At 39.8% G+C, this 15,453-nt stretch overlaps 2 protein-coding genes across 3 annotated transcripts in view; both read left to right on the forward strand.

Moving 5' to 3' along the window:
- Positions 1-1,701, forward strand: part of rabl6b (RAB, member RAS oncogene family-like 6b) — a 21,557-nt gene extending 19,856 nt beyond the window's left edge. For both annotated transcript variants that reach the window (XM_080046022.1, XM_080046023.1), the window contains one exon: positions 1-1,701. This exon is cut by the window's left edge and continues 2,381 nt beyond it. The gene's annotated coding sequence lies outside the window, so the exon portion shown is untranslated.
- Positions 1,702-8,117: 6,416 nt separating this feature from the next.
- Positions 8,118-15,166, forward strand: imp4 (IMP U3 small nucleolar ribonucleoprotein 4). The gene is made up of 9 exons (XM_080048386.1): positions 8,118-8,207; positions 9,325-9,433; positions 11,010-11,093; positions 11,194-11,303; positions 12,247-12,379; positions 13,305-13,459; positions 13,545-13,639; positions 13,741-13,814; positions 14,692-15,166. The coding sequence occupies exons 1-9, from the start codon at positions 8,205-8,207 to the stop codon at positions 14,805-14,807; spliced, it is 879 nt and encodes a 292-aa protein (XP_079904512.1). The 5' UTR covers positions 8,118-8,204; the 3' UTR covers positions 14,808-15,166.
- The last annotated feature ends 287 nt before the right edge of the window (positions 15,167-15,453 follow it).

A 15,453-nucleotide genomic window follows, 5' to 3' on the forward strand; every position in this document is an offset into this window, starting at 1 on the left:
GTCTGAATATCCAAATCATAGCAACAATTAAATGACTTTTTTTCAGTGTGTATGGAGAAAATAAAAATTCTAAGGTGGACGTTTACTGATTTTATGACAATGGAGCCACTTAAGTGTGGATGTAGTCTTGGTGTGACGACAGCCTCTGGTCCAGTGTCACTGTAAAGTCATCACTGGAGTTAATCCAGTGGTCAAAAGTAGCTGCGTAAAGTTACCTTCCCTCCCTGTCTGGCACAACTCTCTCTCTGCTTCACACCCACACACACAGATGATCTTCCTGTTTTCTGCAATGGCCTTAATGGAGGTTACTACAAGGGAATGTGTGTGCCGCTATCCTCACGAACCATTTTGAAGTGTTCTTATCGTTAAGTGTTAGCTAGCTAGCTCGGTCGGGTCCAGAATGGTTGTGTTTGTTATAAGAGTGCAGTGAATCAGTACACTTGTTTTGTCTTTTTTGTTGTTGTTTTGTTTGATTCTCATTGGACAGCAACACACCATCCTTTTTTTTAAAGGACTATTATGAAATTATGTTCATATTTCAATGTAAGTAACATTTCCAAGATCTGCTGATTGTTTTATCCTTGTCTTATTTATTGCATTATGTTTTATTTTGTTGCAACAAAAAAAAATATCAGGATTGTCTGTGTGACTGTGGGCTGAAAGTGTCCCAACATGCAGTGCAGCTTTTTTTGGGTTAGAGGTGTTCACATTGTCTAACTCCATCCTGTAATACATTCTCCAAAGGTTTACTCCAATTGCTTTTAAGGACATTTCCATGGTGATATGAACTGCTAAAACATCTCACGTTATTTCTATTTGTCCGATATCTCACATATGCTTGCTCATAATAGACTGATACGATGTGCAGTATCTTCCATATATTGCAAAATCAAGCAAATGTTTCAGATAAGTGAAGCATTCCTTGCATTTAAGAGAGATGTGTATTTTTTAGATAGATTTAATACGGTTTCCATCTCCCATACATAACACGGTTACACTCTTATTGGTTTACAAAGAAATGATGTTTGATAAATTCCAAAGTTGAAACTATGCAGCATTGATCCTGAATACTGTATGCTCCTTTTTTTGTGTCTTTTTGTCGTGTAATTGAGGATAAATGCTGAAAGCACAGTTTCAAGCAAAGCATGAGACTTCAATGTACAGCAAGAAAAGAATGTAAAAAGTCTATAAATAAAATCTATATATTTGAAGAGCTTTGTTCCAAAAAGGAGATACACACCATGTGGAAACAATGATAGTAAAAATCTGCCATTTGTTATTTTGCAGAACGGATATACACTACACAGGTTGTTTTTTCCATATGGATGTATGACATTTTGGAACGGAACCCTTCATTTATTTTTCACCCCCATGACATGTTCCATCTTTACACTTTGTGTGAGTTTGCCTACGTTTGGTTTGTCCAATAAATGCAAACTTATTTCTTCATAAATCCCATGTATTGTGTCTTTGTTTATTTGAAGGTCAAATAGAATGCTAATTTTCAGGCTCAAAATTGTAATTTGATAATAAACAAACTTTATATTTCCCAGTGCTATAGCTAAATGACCTATCTTGAAATGCTCAGTTGTAGAGCATGTCTTGTTAGGCCCCGCCGCCTTCCAATAAGTCCAGTCTGCTCTGATTGGCCCAGAGGTATCTGGGGGTGTGGCTTTTCACAGGTGAAGGTAGTCCCAAATTAGGTAGCTTTTCCACTTACGACATCATAAAGGGAAAAGAAAGCTGACTGGGGTTTTTGAAAACAGATATCTGTAATAGGTGGAGGAAAAGAGAGAAGTTTGTTATGTCTCATCTAATCCCACCGGAAACCCATATTATTGTTGATAAGAACATGTAAAGGTGCATTATGCATAATAGGTGACCTTTTCAAAAATAAAAATTCCTATCACAATATGAAAAAGGACTTGGATGATTTTGTGCATGCCTTTGCCACCAAACAAACTACTGCACTAAGTGTAAAGCAAGTCACTCCCGTCTACTGTGTGTGTGTGTGTGTGTGTGTGTGTGTGTGTGTGTGTGTGTGTGTGTGACCGCCTAACATTGCTCCCCCTCATCCTTCCAGCTCAAAGACAGACGCTTCGTTCTCATACTGTGGATCAGCCAGCGCTCTGCTCATAGCAATATCATCATAGTCGTAAGACTCCTCTTCCTTCTAGAGAGAAAAAAGAAAAACATGTTATGCCAACTGCCCTCAATCTATCTGTGATGTATGCATTATACTTCAAATTTCAAAATTATGTTGCATTAAAATTGACCAATGTTTTACCTTCAACGTGTGTGTTGTTGCTGTTAAAGAAAGATTGGAGCATTTAGTCATTTTCAACTTAACTAGATAGATAGATAGATAGATAGATAGATAGATAGATAGATAGATAGATAGATAGATAGATAGATAGATAGATAGATACTTTATTGATCCCGAAGGAACTTCTGACATCCAGTAGCAGCATACATACCAACAAAAAAAAACACCCCCACCCATGTCAGGTTAAAACCATACCAAACTAAGTAAATAAATTAAACCTTGCATAAAGATAATTAAAAACCGTAATTGACACATATTCAAATACTAAATATAGCCTTGCAGAGGAGCAATAAGAACAGTACATGACAACTATAAAGCAGTTTTACGCATTAAATCATGTCAGCCTCTTCTTTTTTTCTGGTTTGTGTTTTGGCTTAAGCAGCAGAATGACTCACTTCTGAAGTAAATGCTGGTGAATATGGTCACCGTGGGCAACAGAGGCAGCACCATCCAGCGACAGATACTCCAGACGTAAGCACCAGAAGCTGCAAAGGAAAATATGAATGGCACTTGGCTATTGATGGCGTGTAATGACAGCATTTACATTTCTATGATTTGCTAGACCCAGCTTTCTGAAGAACATGAATTTGATACCCTTGTATATCAAACGTGTATCAAAATGGGTCCTCCGTGTGACAAGAGACTCCCAAAGTATGAGAAAAAAAACCCTTTCTCTTATTCCCCACTTTTCATAAAACCTGTGTCATAGTCAAAGAGGTTTAACAATGGCACTGTGAGAAATATAAAGGGTGTTTGGGGACAATTACACCATGACAACACATTACAATTTTGAACCTGAAAATGTGTATACTAACTACTGTGTGATGTGACCCTTAAAAAAAGCTTCTCCTCTACTTACAGCTGTGAAAGTAAGCTTCAGCCAGCTTGATGACGGTGTTGTTTTTGCTCAGCAGGCCGCACCAGTACACTCCCTGTCCGTGGCTGGGCTCCACCACGGCCACAGTGAAAGAGTCCGGGCCCTGGGTCACCATCACTTTACCCCCGTCCACTGAGTGCTCATCCTGGCTGAAGGAGAGGCCGCTGCAGCAGTCACTGGAGCTCTGCCTGCACCAAACCCTCGGCAGGCTCTCCTGCTCTGGTTCATAGGGACAGGTCAGCGTTTGCCAGACTGCCTCACAGCCACCTGCACACAGTCAAATACCTGGTCAACTAAACTGTATGACCTCTTTCGATATACAATACAAGGGAAGCCATGCCATCGTAACCTATGTTATCATCTTCACAATTGTTTTAATACCAGAGCTGGAATGTACTGTTACTAAGTAAATGTACTCTAGTACTGTAGGCCTACTGTACTTCACTACACGTTTGAGGCCGTTTTACTTTACTTGAATATGTTCTTTTATGTACTTCTATACACTAACTTTCAGTTCAGAATATTCTCCTATTAACTCCTAGTGCAGAGAGACAGATATTAAATGGGGCAGAGAGGGGAATGACATACAGAGAACCGACCCAGTCCACTGAGAGGACTGGGCCTCATGGTCTAACCACTACACCATGAGCACCCCCCCCCCCCCAAACCCACCTCCCCCAAACTCCACTACATTTATCTGAAAACTGAAGTTACTAGATACCGTACTAATTATGATTTTTGCACCCAAGACATAAGAATAGATCATCATATATTGTAGGCTTTATAATTTGAATATACGCTGAAAAAAATGAATTGATTATTGACTATTTCAATGTGACACATAAGGACATTGTTTAACCCTTCCATGCTCCTTTAAAATAATCACACTTTTACACCTTCGACACACTTGTGTGTCCATGAGAAATGAGCCTATAAAAATGATATAAAGTAATATTTTTGTTAAAAAAAATTACATTTTATTTTAAACCAGCATCTGAACTAAACATACATATAAAATATGAATGTATTTTTTTGTTAATTAACCCTTTAATTGACATGATTTGACAATCAAAACCCCCTTTTTATCGGTTGAAATATGCAAAATATGATTTATTTTCAAAAAACGTTATGCAAACTAGACTATTTCTGGTTTGGTTATTGCAGGCTAGTGTGTGTGAAAGATTAGCAGCAACATTTATCAATTTGTATTTTCTATTTTTTTGCAGTGCCATATTTCATAAAATACTCACACTTTTACACCTTCGACACACTTGTGTGTCCATGAGAAATGAGCCTATAAAAATGATATAAAGTAATATTTTTGTTAAAAAAAAATTACATTTTATTTTAAACCAGCATCAGAACTAAACATACATATAAAATATGAATGTATTTTTTTGTTAATTTACCCTTTAATTGACATGATTTGACAATCAAAACCCCCTTTTTATCGGTTGAAATGTGCAAAATATGTTTTATTTTCAAAAAACGTTATGCAAACTAGACTATTTCTGGTATGGTTATTGCAGGCTAGTGTGTGTGAAAGATTAGCAGCAACATTTATCAATTTGCATATTCTATTTTTTTGCAGTGCCATTTTTCATAAAATACTCACACTTTTACACCTTCGACACACTTGTGTGTCCATGAGAAATGAGCCTATAAAAATGATATAGAGTAATGTTTTTATTTAAAAAAAAATTTATTTTATTTTAAACCAGCATCAGAACTAAACATACATATACAATATTAATGTATTTTTTTGATAATTAACCCTTTAATTGACATGATTTGACAATCAAAACCCCCTTTTTATCGGTTGAAATATGCAAAATATGATTTATTTTCAAAAAACGTTATGCAAACTAGACTATTTCTGGTTTGGTTATTGCAGGCTAGTGTGTGTGAAAGATTAGCAGCAACATTTATCAATTTGCATTTTCTATTTTTTTGCAGTGCCATTTTTCATAAAATACTCACACTTTTACACCTTCGACACACTTGTGTGTCCATGAGAAATGAGCCTATAAAAATGAAATCATTAGATTTTTTTATTAAATTATTTTACATTTTATTGAACCAGCATCAGAACTTATCACACATATAAAAATATAATTGAGTCAGTCATGCCTTTCAGGCCCTCCAGCACGACCCTACTTCCCTGGTTCCGCTCTGCGGGCTCACCAGCTGTTCGGCCGGTGTAGACAGACACCCTCCATGCGTATGCAGTTTTCACATCGCATGATGTGACCCACATTTTCAGCCCATATCTGGCCGGCTTCTTTGGCATATACTGCCGGAACTGGCAGCGCCCCCTGTACGGTACCAACTGCTCGTCGACGCAGACATCTTTATCTGGGTTGAACATCAGGGGGAGCCTGGCCGTCCAGAGATCCCACATTTCCCTTACTGCAGCCAGCTTGCCGTTTCCCCTGCGCCGCGGTCTAGAAAGTCTGTCATCGAAACGGATGATTGTTGCCAGTCTCTCAAATGTCTTCACGGACATTGTCGCCCTGAAAATTTGCCTGCCAGTCTCATGCTCCCAAAGGCTGCGGGTCGCTTCTCCCCGAGAGCGGTAAACACCGGCCAGCAGGAGGAGACCGATGTAGCTCCGCACGGTGATGTCATCAACATCCTTCCTGTCCCGGACCGTCCTGTTCCCGTGCAGGTTTGTATAAGCAGTGATCAGCGCCGTCATCTCTGGTGTAAAAAACAAATAAAGGTGTCTACGAGCTCATTGACGCGGGCCACAGCATAGCGGGTTGGTCCTGGAGTGAGTCCGGTTTCTGCAGGGAAGTACCGGAGCGTCTGGGCGTTTGACGGTGCCCAGTGGATGAGGCCGTTCTTGGACCCCCATAGCTGGTCCGGAAGAGCCTCCTCTTCCCCTGAATCGGATGCTTCACTGGAGCTGGCGGAGGATGTGTCAGGGTCCGGATGGTAGTCCAAGTCTGCATCCTCATCCGCCGTATCCGTATCGGAGTCCGATGTGCAATCTGCCTCCTCGGGCTCTTCGTCCGTCTCCATGACCATAAGCCGCGCTTCCTCGGTACAGTATAGTCTCTCCATGATGCCAGGTAAGAAATCAGAAGCTTTTCTCCTCTCTACTAATGTAGAGAGGAGCATTGTGCACCTGTCTAAACAAAGTCTGCGTATATTCTGATTTTCACGGCGGCATTAACTTTCATGATCTGGGAAAGGACCTGAGTTTCATTTATATCAAAGTTGTGCAAGGGCCAGGGGTAGATGTCTGTTTTAAGTAGTTTGTAACAAAAAAAAATGTGGTGCTTTGAACTTTTGCATGAAAAATGCACATGAATGGAATGGTATGGATAAAGGCCATTTGAAAGCACCTGCGCTTCAACCCATTCGCTCATACAGTAATAAAGTGTGCACGCTGAAGACCCGCGCGTGCGTGCACATACACAAACTTTGATGTGCATTCATTCCCACACACACCTACTCGCACACTAACACAAGAATAATGCCCTAAAACTTGTGTAACGAGAGTAGGAGAAGGATAGAGTGCGAGCGCCCTATTTCGCAAAAAAACTTTTTTTTCTCCATTTGCCACATATAGTAAAAATGACGTCATCTCCAAAGAAATGCCTCGGAGCACACACTTGAAGCCCCAGGCCTCGATTGAAGTGGAAAAATTAGACATTGCATGTTTTATACTTGTTATTCAAGCAGGATCAAAAATAGAGATTTCAACGGATTTGAATGGGTTTCAATGGGACACACTTTTGTGCTTAGGTGTAAAGGTGTGAGTATTTGCAGTAGGGGTGTTTACAAAAGGCAGAACATAAAGTATTCATGAAAAAAATTGAGAAAACCCTAAAATGCACAAGCTGGCCAAATTATACACAATATAAGCAACAAATGAAAAAGATATGCTAGAAATTAAAATCCCAAAACACACAAGTGTGTCTAGATGTGATTGAAGGTTAAACTAGGTAAATGTTAAGCAAAATATAAAAAGTCAAAAAGGTGTCATGAGGGTCACTTCAGTTCTGCTATATAGTCCAGGAAAGGCTGCCATATATGTTTAAATGTTTCTGCTTTTCCTGAAATATAACGGATTTACTCCACATATAGACTACTAGAGAGAAAGGGATTTTAAATGACTACATACAATCATTCATCTTTACTGGACACTTGGCATATCAGTTTCTTTATATGTCCATGATATCAGTAGACCATTTTATCTATCCTAAACACTAAATCTAAATGGCTTTGTATCTCATATCAAGGCATTTTGCTCTTGATTTCCGGTACTAAGTGGCACTTGACCGAATACAGTAGTATAATCCAGTAATTACATTTTTAAACTTTTGAATTTAAAACTTAAGACCTGAGTTATCCATCATGGTGAAAGTCAACACTTACCTACAGCCAGAAGCAATGTCAAAATTAGAAGATGCATAATCCAAGCACTGAAAGTTGTTATGCTCAAAATAAGATTTAGTACAGAGGAAGAGAGGATGCTTTTTTTAAGGACAGGAAATGCTTACCTACACTGATGTTATCTGTCGTCATCATTACATCCTGTTACCATATAAAGTAGGCCTATTGAAAAAGTAAAAGGTTCTGTATTCTTCTGTGTTTTTGTTGTTGTTTTTTCTCTCACATGTAAGTTGATTCAGTTTTCAATAACACATATAGAATAGAATTTAATATTTACCAAAAAAATAAGTTGTGCCCAGAACAAGAGGTATAACTCATCTTAGTAATACACTGATGGAAATGGAGCTGTTTGATGCCAGTCTGAAGCTCTTGCTCAAGATAGTCAGAAAAACAAACAAAAAATATATTTTTTTGTTTTTCTATGGGAAATCCTTGAGTCCTTGGGGCTTTTATTTTGAAAATATATCTACTCAGTATCGTGTGCTCTCATTGGCTTCTCTCTCAGCCAATGAAGGACACTCTTATACGGAAGTAGTCCCATCTCCATGTGTGCAATACTTGCCTACTAGCTGAGTAGCTGTTTGCTAAAGAAAAATCATGGTAAGTTAAAAATAAATGATTAAAAACTTCATGTAATAGCTTGATATAAAATATAACCTAGCGAATTACGAATTGTCATTAGCAAACGAGCCAACAGTACACATGCTACATTGGTTATTCCTGTTTGTTTGATGTCACAATGAGTCTAAACAGCACCTTCTGCTCTACAAGCTGATAATCGATTAAAGTTGAATAAATAAATTATTAAACTACCCTATCCAACATAGTCAGCTAGCTAGGCTATATGGATGTGGTGTGATAATGGAAATCGCCCCTTGTGGGACTGGAATAAGGAAGACAAGCAGAACTGCGTTTAAAAAAAACAGCTAAATAACATGAGCTCATTCCTACAAACCCACACACCACGTTCAAAGTGACTAGGTAGGATCTTACCTTGATAACCAAACGCTACACTTGCATTCTGCATGAAGTTAGGAGAACTTCCACTGCTCAGGAGAAGTGAATTAGACATAGAAGTCAACATGTTGCCATTTACCTGTATTTAAAATTTAGAAGTGGTCTATTTTTATAAAGGAATGTCATAATAAGGCGTTTAGCATGTTTTAAAGCCAGCTACTGCAAGTGAATGGGGTATAACATTTTTAACTTATTATCGAATAACTGAACGAATCCGTTCAGATTTAGAATAGCACTGCTAATAATGATAATAGAACGTTTAGTTGATGTAAGTGCTTTAGAAGTTGCGAGTATTGAAAGAAACTAATGTTGATAATGGCTATTAAAGATGGTTGTATAGGACAAAATACAGTCGCAAACAGACATGGTTTAGTCAAACAAACACCTGAATGTACATGTTGGATCTTTGACATATGATAAGACATGTTATGGAAGCAGACTAGACTAAATTGACCAGTGCTTGATAAAAAATTATGATTGGCAGTGTGTCATTTAAAATACTTAATAAAATATACATTTAAAACCATGTTGTATTCAAAATAATTCTGGAATGATTTCAACTTTCTGACCATGCCAAAATATGACATCACACGCTTCTGCACCAAGCACACTCTACGAAATGTCCTGAGTCTGTAGAGAGAGCCTGTATTTCTGTGTGTTTGTGGCTGTAATGTTAATGCTGATATGATGGTCGTTGTAGCTTCGCAGAGAGACCAGACTGAGGAGAGAATACCTGTACAGGAAGGCCCAGGAGGACCGGCTGCGGACCATTGAGGAGAAGAAAGACAAGCTGAAAGGAGCACTCGAAGGTATGGGGAGGCATGACGCGCCCCACACACATCCTACCTCTACTGCGCGTCTACCTCGCGTCTGCGTCTGACTTTTGGTCACAGACTGTGAAATCAACGTAGAGCGAGCACACATCCAACCTCAGACGCACTGCTGAGGCGCGTCGGAGGCACGTCTGCAGCGACGCTCCCCTTCACCTCAGGAGGCTCGCCTATTTTTTTCTGAGAGCAGCGCGTCTCTCTCGCGTCTCTGTGCTTTAACTGATAGAGAAATACTCTGCTGACAGTCATACCAGCAGCATTCACTCTAGTTACACGTTTACCCGGTGTGTTTATTTCAAAATAAAACATCCCTCAGTCGTATACGCGAATAATCCCTTTATTTCACGATTTAATTGTGCAATCAAAATCCGAGGGATTTAAAACCTAATTTTCAATTAGTTCTGGCATTTCATTTTTGGATAAATGACACATATAGAGATCCAATATAGTGAAGAAATAAAAAAGATCATGATGAGCGCAACAGTTTTCCGTTGCTCTATCTGTGTCTACGGCCTTCTTCTTCCCCGACCACACCCCCCTCTCTCTCCCGTATAAATCAGTAAAGTGATTTTTGAAATACTCTGCTGAGAGTCATATTGACTTCATACTGGCAGCTTTCGCTGTAGTTTCACCATTTCCTGGTGTGTCCCCTTCAAAATAAAACTTCCAACAAGCGAAAATATGGCAAAAGAAAAGAAGAAAAATGGCAATGGGGCGCACGGATTACTGTCCAGACTCAATATAAATCATATGCATCATAGATGACATGAAAGAACTTCATTTTAATGGGAATTATCCATGAAAACTCTTTGTAGAAAGATAGGGCTTTTAGAAGCAGCGCTGCAGCAGCAGCTGCTGAGACGTTGCATGTGTGTCCGAGAAAAGTCCGAGAGAGGCAGCAGTAAGGTAACGCGACGCGCTCCAGAGGTAGACGCAGGATGTGTGTGGGGCGCGTGATGATCACTAAGGCCTCTTTTCCACTGAGCAGCACGGTTCACTTGGGCACGGTAATGTTAGATGTAGTACGGGTCAGAGGCTGGCCGCGGCAGCTAAATACCTATGGTGACGTCATAGCAGCGGGACACAGTTTAGCTCGCTGATTAATTCAAGGAAGAGGGAAAACCGGCACACAGTTAACAGAGAGATGGGCGCCACCATTTCCCTCTAAACACAAAATTATTCACTCTTGCAGAGGAGATTACACATGGCGGTTTATCTCTAGCACAGAAATGACTATACCGTCGACCAATGGCAGATTGCAGTGTGTAGCTCCACCCTTTTTGGACCCTTAGTTTGGGATGGCTTGGTACCCCCAACGAAAGGGTGACAAAAAAAAGTGCGTCACCGGTCGCTTATTTCATACCCTTCCCAACCATTGACAGTGGAAACGTAAATAATTGGGTCCCGAGTTGCACCGAACCGCACCTCTCCTAGGAATCAAGGCTTAAGTTCCATTTCTCCTGCTGTATTTTTTTGTAATATAAGTAGTCAGCGGTGACAGTGATCCCACCACAAATCCTGGCCTAACACATGCTGTTTGTTTTTTTCTCTGAAGAAAATCGCCTGCTCCCAACCGAGGTCCGCAAAGATGCTCTGCAGCTCCAGAAACTGCTGGAGTATGACGATGAAGGGGCAGAAGGTTGGTGATGTATCATATATTACACAACACCCATGTATCAGTGTTCAACCATCAGCACTGTATTCACCTCCGTTGATTACTTTGTGCAACTTCTGTGCAGGTGTCAGCTCGCACATGGACGATGAGTATAAATGGGCCGGAGTGGAAGATCCCAAAATCATGGTGACCACTTCCAGAGACCCCAGCTCCAGACTCAAGATGTTTGCCAAGGTCAGTTTGCAATTTTCACTGTGATAAATGACTCCGTCCGGAAAGCTTGTTTACTCTAAGGATGATGGGCTGGCTGACCACCTAAAAAACAACAGAAAGCTGCTGGAATGGTTTCCGGGCACAGAGTGTAGTCTACGTTTACTGCAATACTGTATCTAAAGGTCTGTCATTTCAAAATGATTGTTTTTCGTAGATGTTCACTAAAATAACTTTTATACAGAGAGAAAATAGAGACAGATGTTCAATTGTAACACGTCCAATGAATCTTATATTAAATTAATATAATCCTTTTTGGGGGGTTAAATTGAGCTGGTCTCTAAAGACAATACCAACTTACAAAAGAAAGTCATTAGATACTTATTTGAAAATGCAAAGTTGCAAACATGTACATTTTATATATGAGTCAAATATGAATTGTTTTATCGACATGCATGAATGGTCTTTGGGAAGGAGAATACAAATGATAATTTAATTCAAGAAAGATAATTCCATTCCATTAATCCATTTGTTGTCTAACACATGCTTGTTCATGGCCCTAGATGGACCAAAAGACCTTCTCAGCAAAGTCATTACAGACACATAATCCTATGGTCGCGTTTGGGGCCAGTTTGAGGCGGCTTTCTGTTGCTCGCAAACATCAATGCTTCAAGGCTACAGGAACTCTTGGTGGCTTACACTGAGGTTAGCCACCAACAGTTACTGCTGCTAACTAAATGTTGATTTAAAAAAAATGACCACCGACTCCTCCTTCCCTTCCCTCACTTGGCAACATGTCTCATGAACTAGTTTGAGTTGAAGTTTACTGAAGACTTCAGAGTGTAAATTGAGCTCTAACCTCTAAACCACGAGGGCCCAACCCCCCTAAACTGACTTTTCTTGATTTAAATACATGACAGTGGGGAGTATTAAGGAGCATGCCCTGTATGTGTGTGACTGCTTCCAGGAGGTGAAGCTGATGTTCCCTGGAGCCCAGCGTATGAACAGAGGTAACCATGAGATCGCTGCTCTGGTGAGAGCCTGCAAAGCCAACAACGTGACAGACCTGGTCATCATGCATGAGACCAGAGGACAGCCAGGTACCACGCTCTCACTATGTGTCTGTCATTCATCACGTCTGACATTTGATTGTGTGTGTGTGTGTGTGTGTGTGTGTGTGTGTGTGTGTGTGTGTGTGTGTGTGTGTGTGTGTGTGTGTGTGTGTGTGTGTGTGTGTGTGTGTGTGTGTGTGTGTGTGTGTGTGTGTGTGTGTGTGTGTGTGTGTGTGTGTGTGTGTGTGTGTGTGTGTGTGTGTGTGTGTGGCTATGAGCGAAGTTTAAATTTGTGTATCTCCCATGGATCAGTCTGAACTTTCTCCGAGGGGATGAGCCGCTCAAAAAATGACTAAGGCCCATCACCGCCCGCATTCAGACCAAACATTTACCCCTAGGTGGAAAAGCAGCCCCTGATTGGTTCAGGTAGTCGTCAATATAGCCTATGGTCAGACTGGATCCTCCCCCAACTTTCGATAGGTTACTAGTCTTTGACTAGACTAGACTCCTGGGAAACAAACATAAGTGTTTGGGGAAAACATTTTGCATGTTTTTTGTGCAGTTTAATTTGCTCACATATTGCATAGTATTGCATAGACCATGCACATGTACTGATTATTTTCAGGTATGTTAGAAATTTGAGATTTCCCAGGGGATGAATTTTAGTATTCTTATTCCTATTAGCCTCAGTTGTAGTGTGCTAACACACTGACACTGATGTTTTGCCAAACATCACAATGGGAGTGTGTGTTAGCACAAGATTTAATGGCAATCAATCTACCAGTTGCTTATCCCTAAACCTATTTCTATATCACTCTCCATGGCTAAAAAATATAATCTAATCAAGTTGAAAAAGGACAACCGGAATACAAAGTGAAGCATTATTTTAAGTGTGCATCCTGTAAGCAGAGTATTGATTTTAAAAGTAAAACTATAACGTCTATTTGTTTTGTTTCTTTCTGTGCATTTACAGATGGCATGGTGGTGTGCCACTTGCCATTTGGACCCACGGCCTATTTCACACTTTACAATGTGGTGATGAGGCACGATGTTCCAGACATAGGCACCATGTCGGAGGCCTACCCCCACCTCATCTTTCACAACTTCTCCTCGCGACTCGGCAAGAGGGTGAGCGCCTGCTGAACCGTGCTGTTGATATATTCTCTTTCACCACTCTGCTTGTGCATACAACTAATGAATTCTACTCGCACAGGTATCCAATATCCTCAAGTATCTTTTTCCAGTGCCCAAGGAGGACAGCCGGCGTGTCATCACATTCTCCAACCAGGAGGACTACATCTCTTTCAGGTCGGTGTCCAAATGAATGCCTCAATGTAAATGCATTGCAAACTTTGCATTATTTCAGGTATAAAAGAACATACAAGCAGTAAAACGTTCTTTCATTACAGGCATCACACCTACAAGAAAACTGACCACAGGAATGTCGTGCTGTCAGAAGTAGGACCCAGGATGGAAATGAAATGTGAGTATAGATTGTTGTTACCTTCTTAGGTTCAACCAGTCCACAAATGTGTCCAGGACCTGTTAGCCTAGCATAGCTCTGGAAGCAGGGGAAACAGTGTTGTTGCTTTAAAACAAAACTATTGACTGTAAGTAAACTGTCTAGCTAACAAGATACACCGTGCATAAGCCCAGATATCCCTTGTTGGTGGAACCAGGCAAGTCTGTAAGCTCGGACCGAACCAAACCCAATCCTGCTTGTTCCTTCAGGGACTTATATAACTATCAGACAGGATGTAACAAGTGTTGTTTGCTAAAAATAAAAAATCAATGTAACATCCAATATTATCCTATTATCTATTTTGAACAATGAATAACCAGAAATCATTTAAATGCCAATGAGCCGTTTGAATTGTTTAGAAACAGTGCAGAGAGAGAGAGTACAATGCTTTTCCTCCAGAGAGCACTGCTGAGTATATATATTTTTAATTATAAAAAATGTGTGGTATGATTAGAGACACCAGTTTAATACCCAAAGTGTCAAACTGTTCCTTTTTGAATTAGGACCAGTGAGGAACCAATGGGAGAGCCTAGCAGAGTTAACAGAGCAATGAGAATATCTTAACTTTTATGAAAGTCCTGTGAATGTAATTTGCAAAAAAAAAATTTTTTTTTTAAATATCAGTGTAAATGAACGGAAAATAATTAAGTTAGGCGGCTGTCATGTAGTTTAGTTATAAGGAGGAAAAATAACCAGTGTGGCATGGAGTGGATTTCCGTTTTCAGGAAATTGTCATTTGTAGGCAGTTTCCTCTAATAAACTTCAGTGGAATTCCTCTGTTCTGTACCACTGTTCCTTTGGGATTTGTAAAATGTTTACATGTGTTTTTTTGGTTTAGTGTACATGATCAAGCTGGGAACCCTGGAGAATGAGAGCACTGCAGATGTGGAGTGGCGTCACCATGCATACACACACACCGCTAAGAAGAGGAGGTTCCTCAGTGTGCAAGACTGAACAAAGCATAACTAAGCTGTTGTCAAAAGTGGACTACGGTTTACACATCTCTTCATATTGTTTCAAGATTATGAGACAGGTGATGTTTTGTTAGACTATTCTACCGAATACATCAAGAAGTGTACTTAATTCAAGTAAACAGTATCCCATAGTCAACAATTATGGTCACATGTACAATGTACATTTATTTGTTCACCATTTACAATGAGTACTCCCAATATCCATTGAGAGAGACAATATTTTAAGTAAATTCAGCTTTTTTGACCAACGCATTTGTTAACTAAGAACTAATGCATACTGTACTGAGTGTAATATAACTGTTCTGTGCTGTTTTGTATTAAAATGTGTTTATGATTATCTATTGACTCAATTGTGTTTTTTGTACCCATAATGAAAAACAACAAGCCTACTTATAAGTATGAATAACACCATTATGCAAATACATAAAGGCCTGCTGTAGGAGTAGGCCTATATGTATTATGTATAATTATAACAGTGCAAACCCGCTTTTATAAAGCTTACAATGTATTTATTAACTTATTTGCATCAGTGAAAATGGTGTTGCATCCTTGCTGCGAAATGTATAGTACAGTGTGTATTTGCATGACAAATAGTATTCTCACAGCTCCCACCCATAGACTGTTTA

The sequence above is a fragment of the Ammodytes marinus genome (assembly GCF_949987685.1).
Source record: "Ammodytes marinus genome assembly, chromosome: 2".
NCBI classification, from domain to species: domain Eukaryota; kingdom Metazoa; phylum Chordata; class Actinopteri; order Uranoscopiformes; family Ammodytidae; genus Ammodytes; species Ammodytes marinus.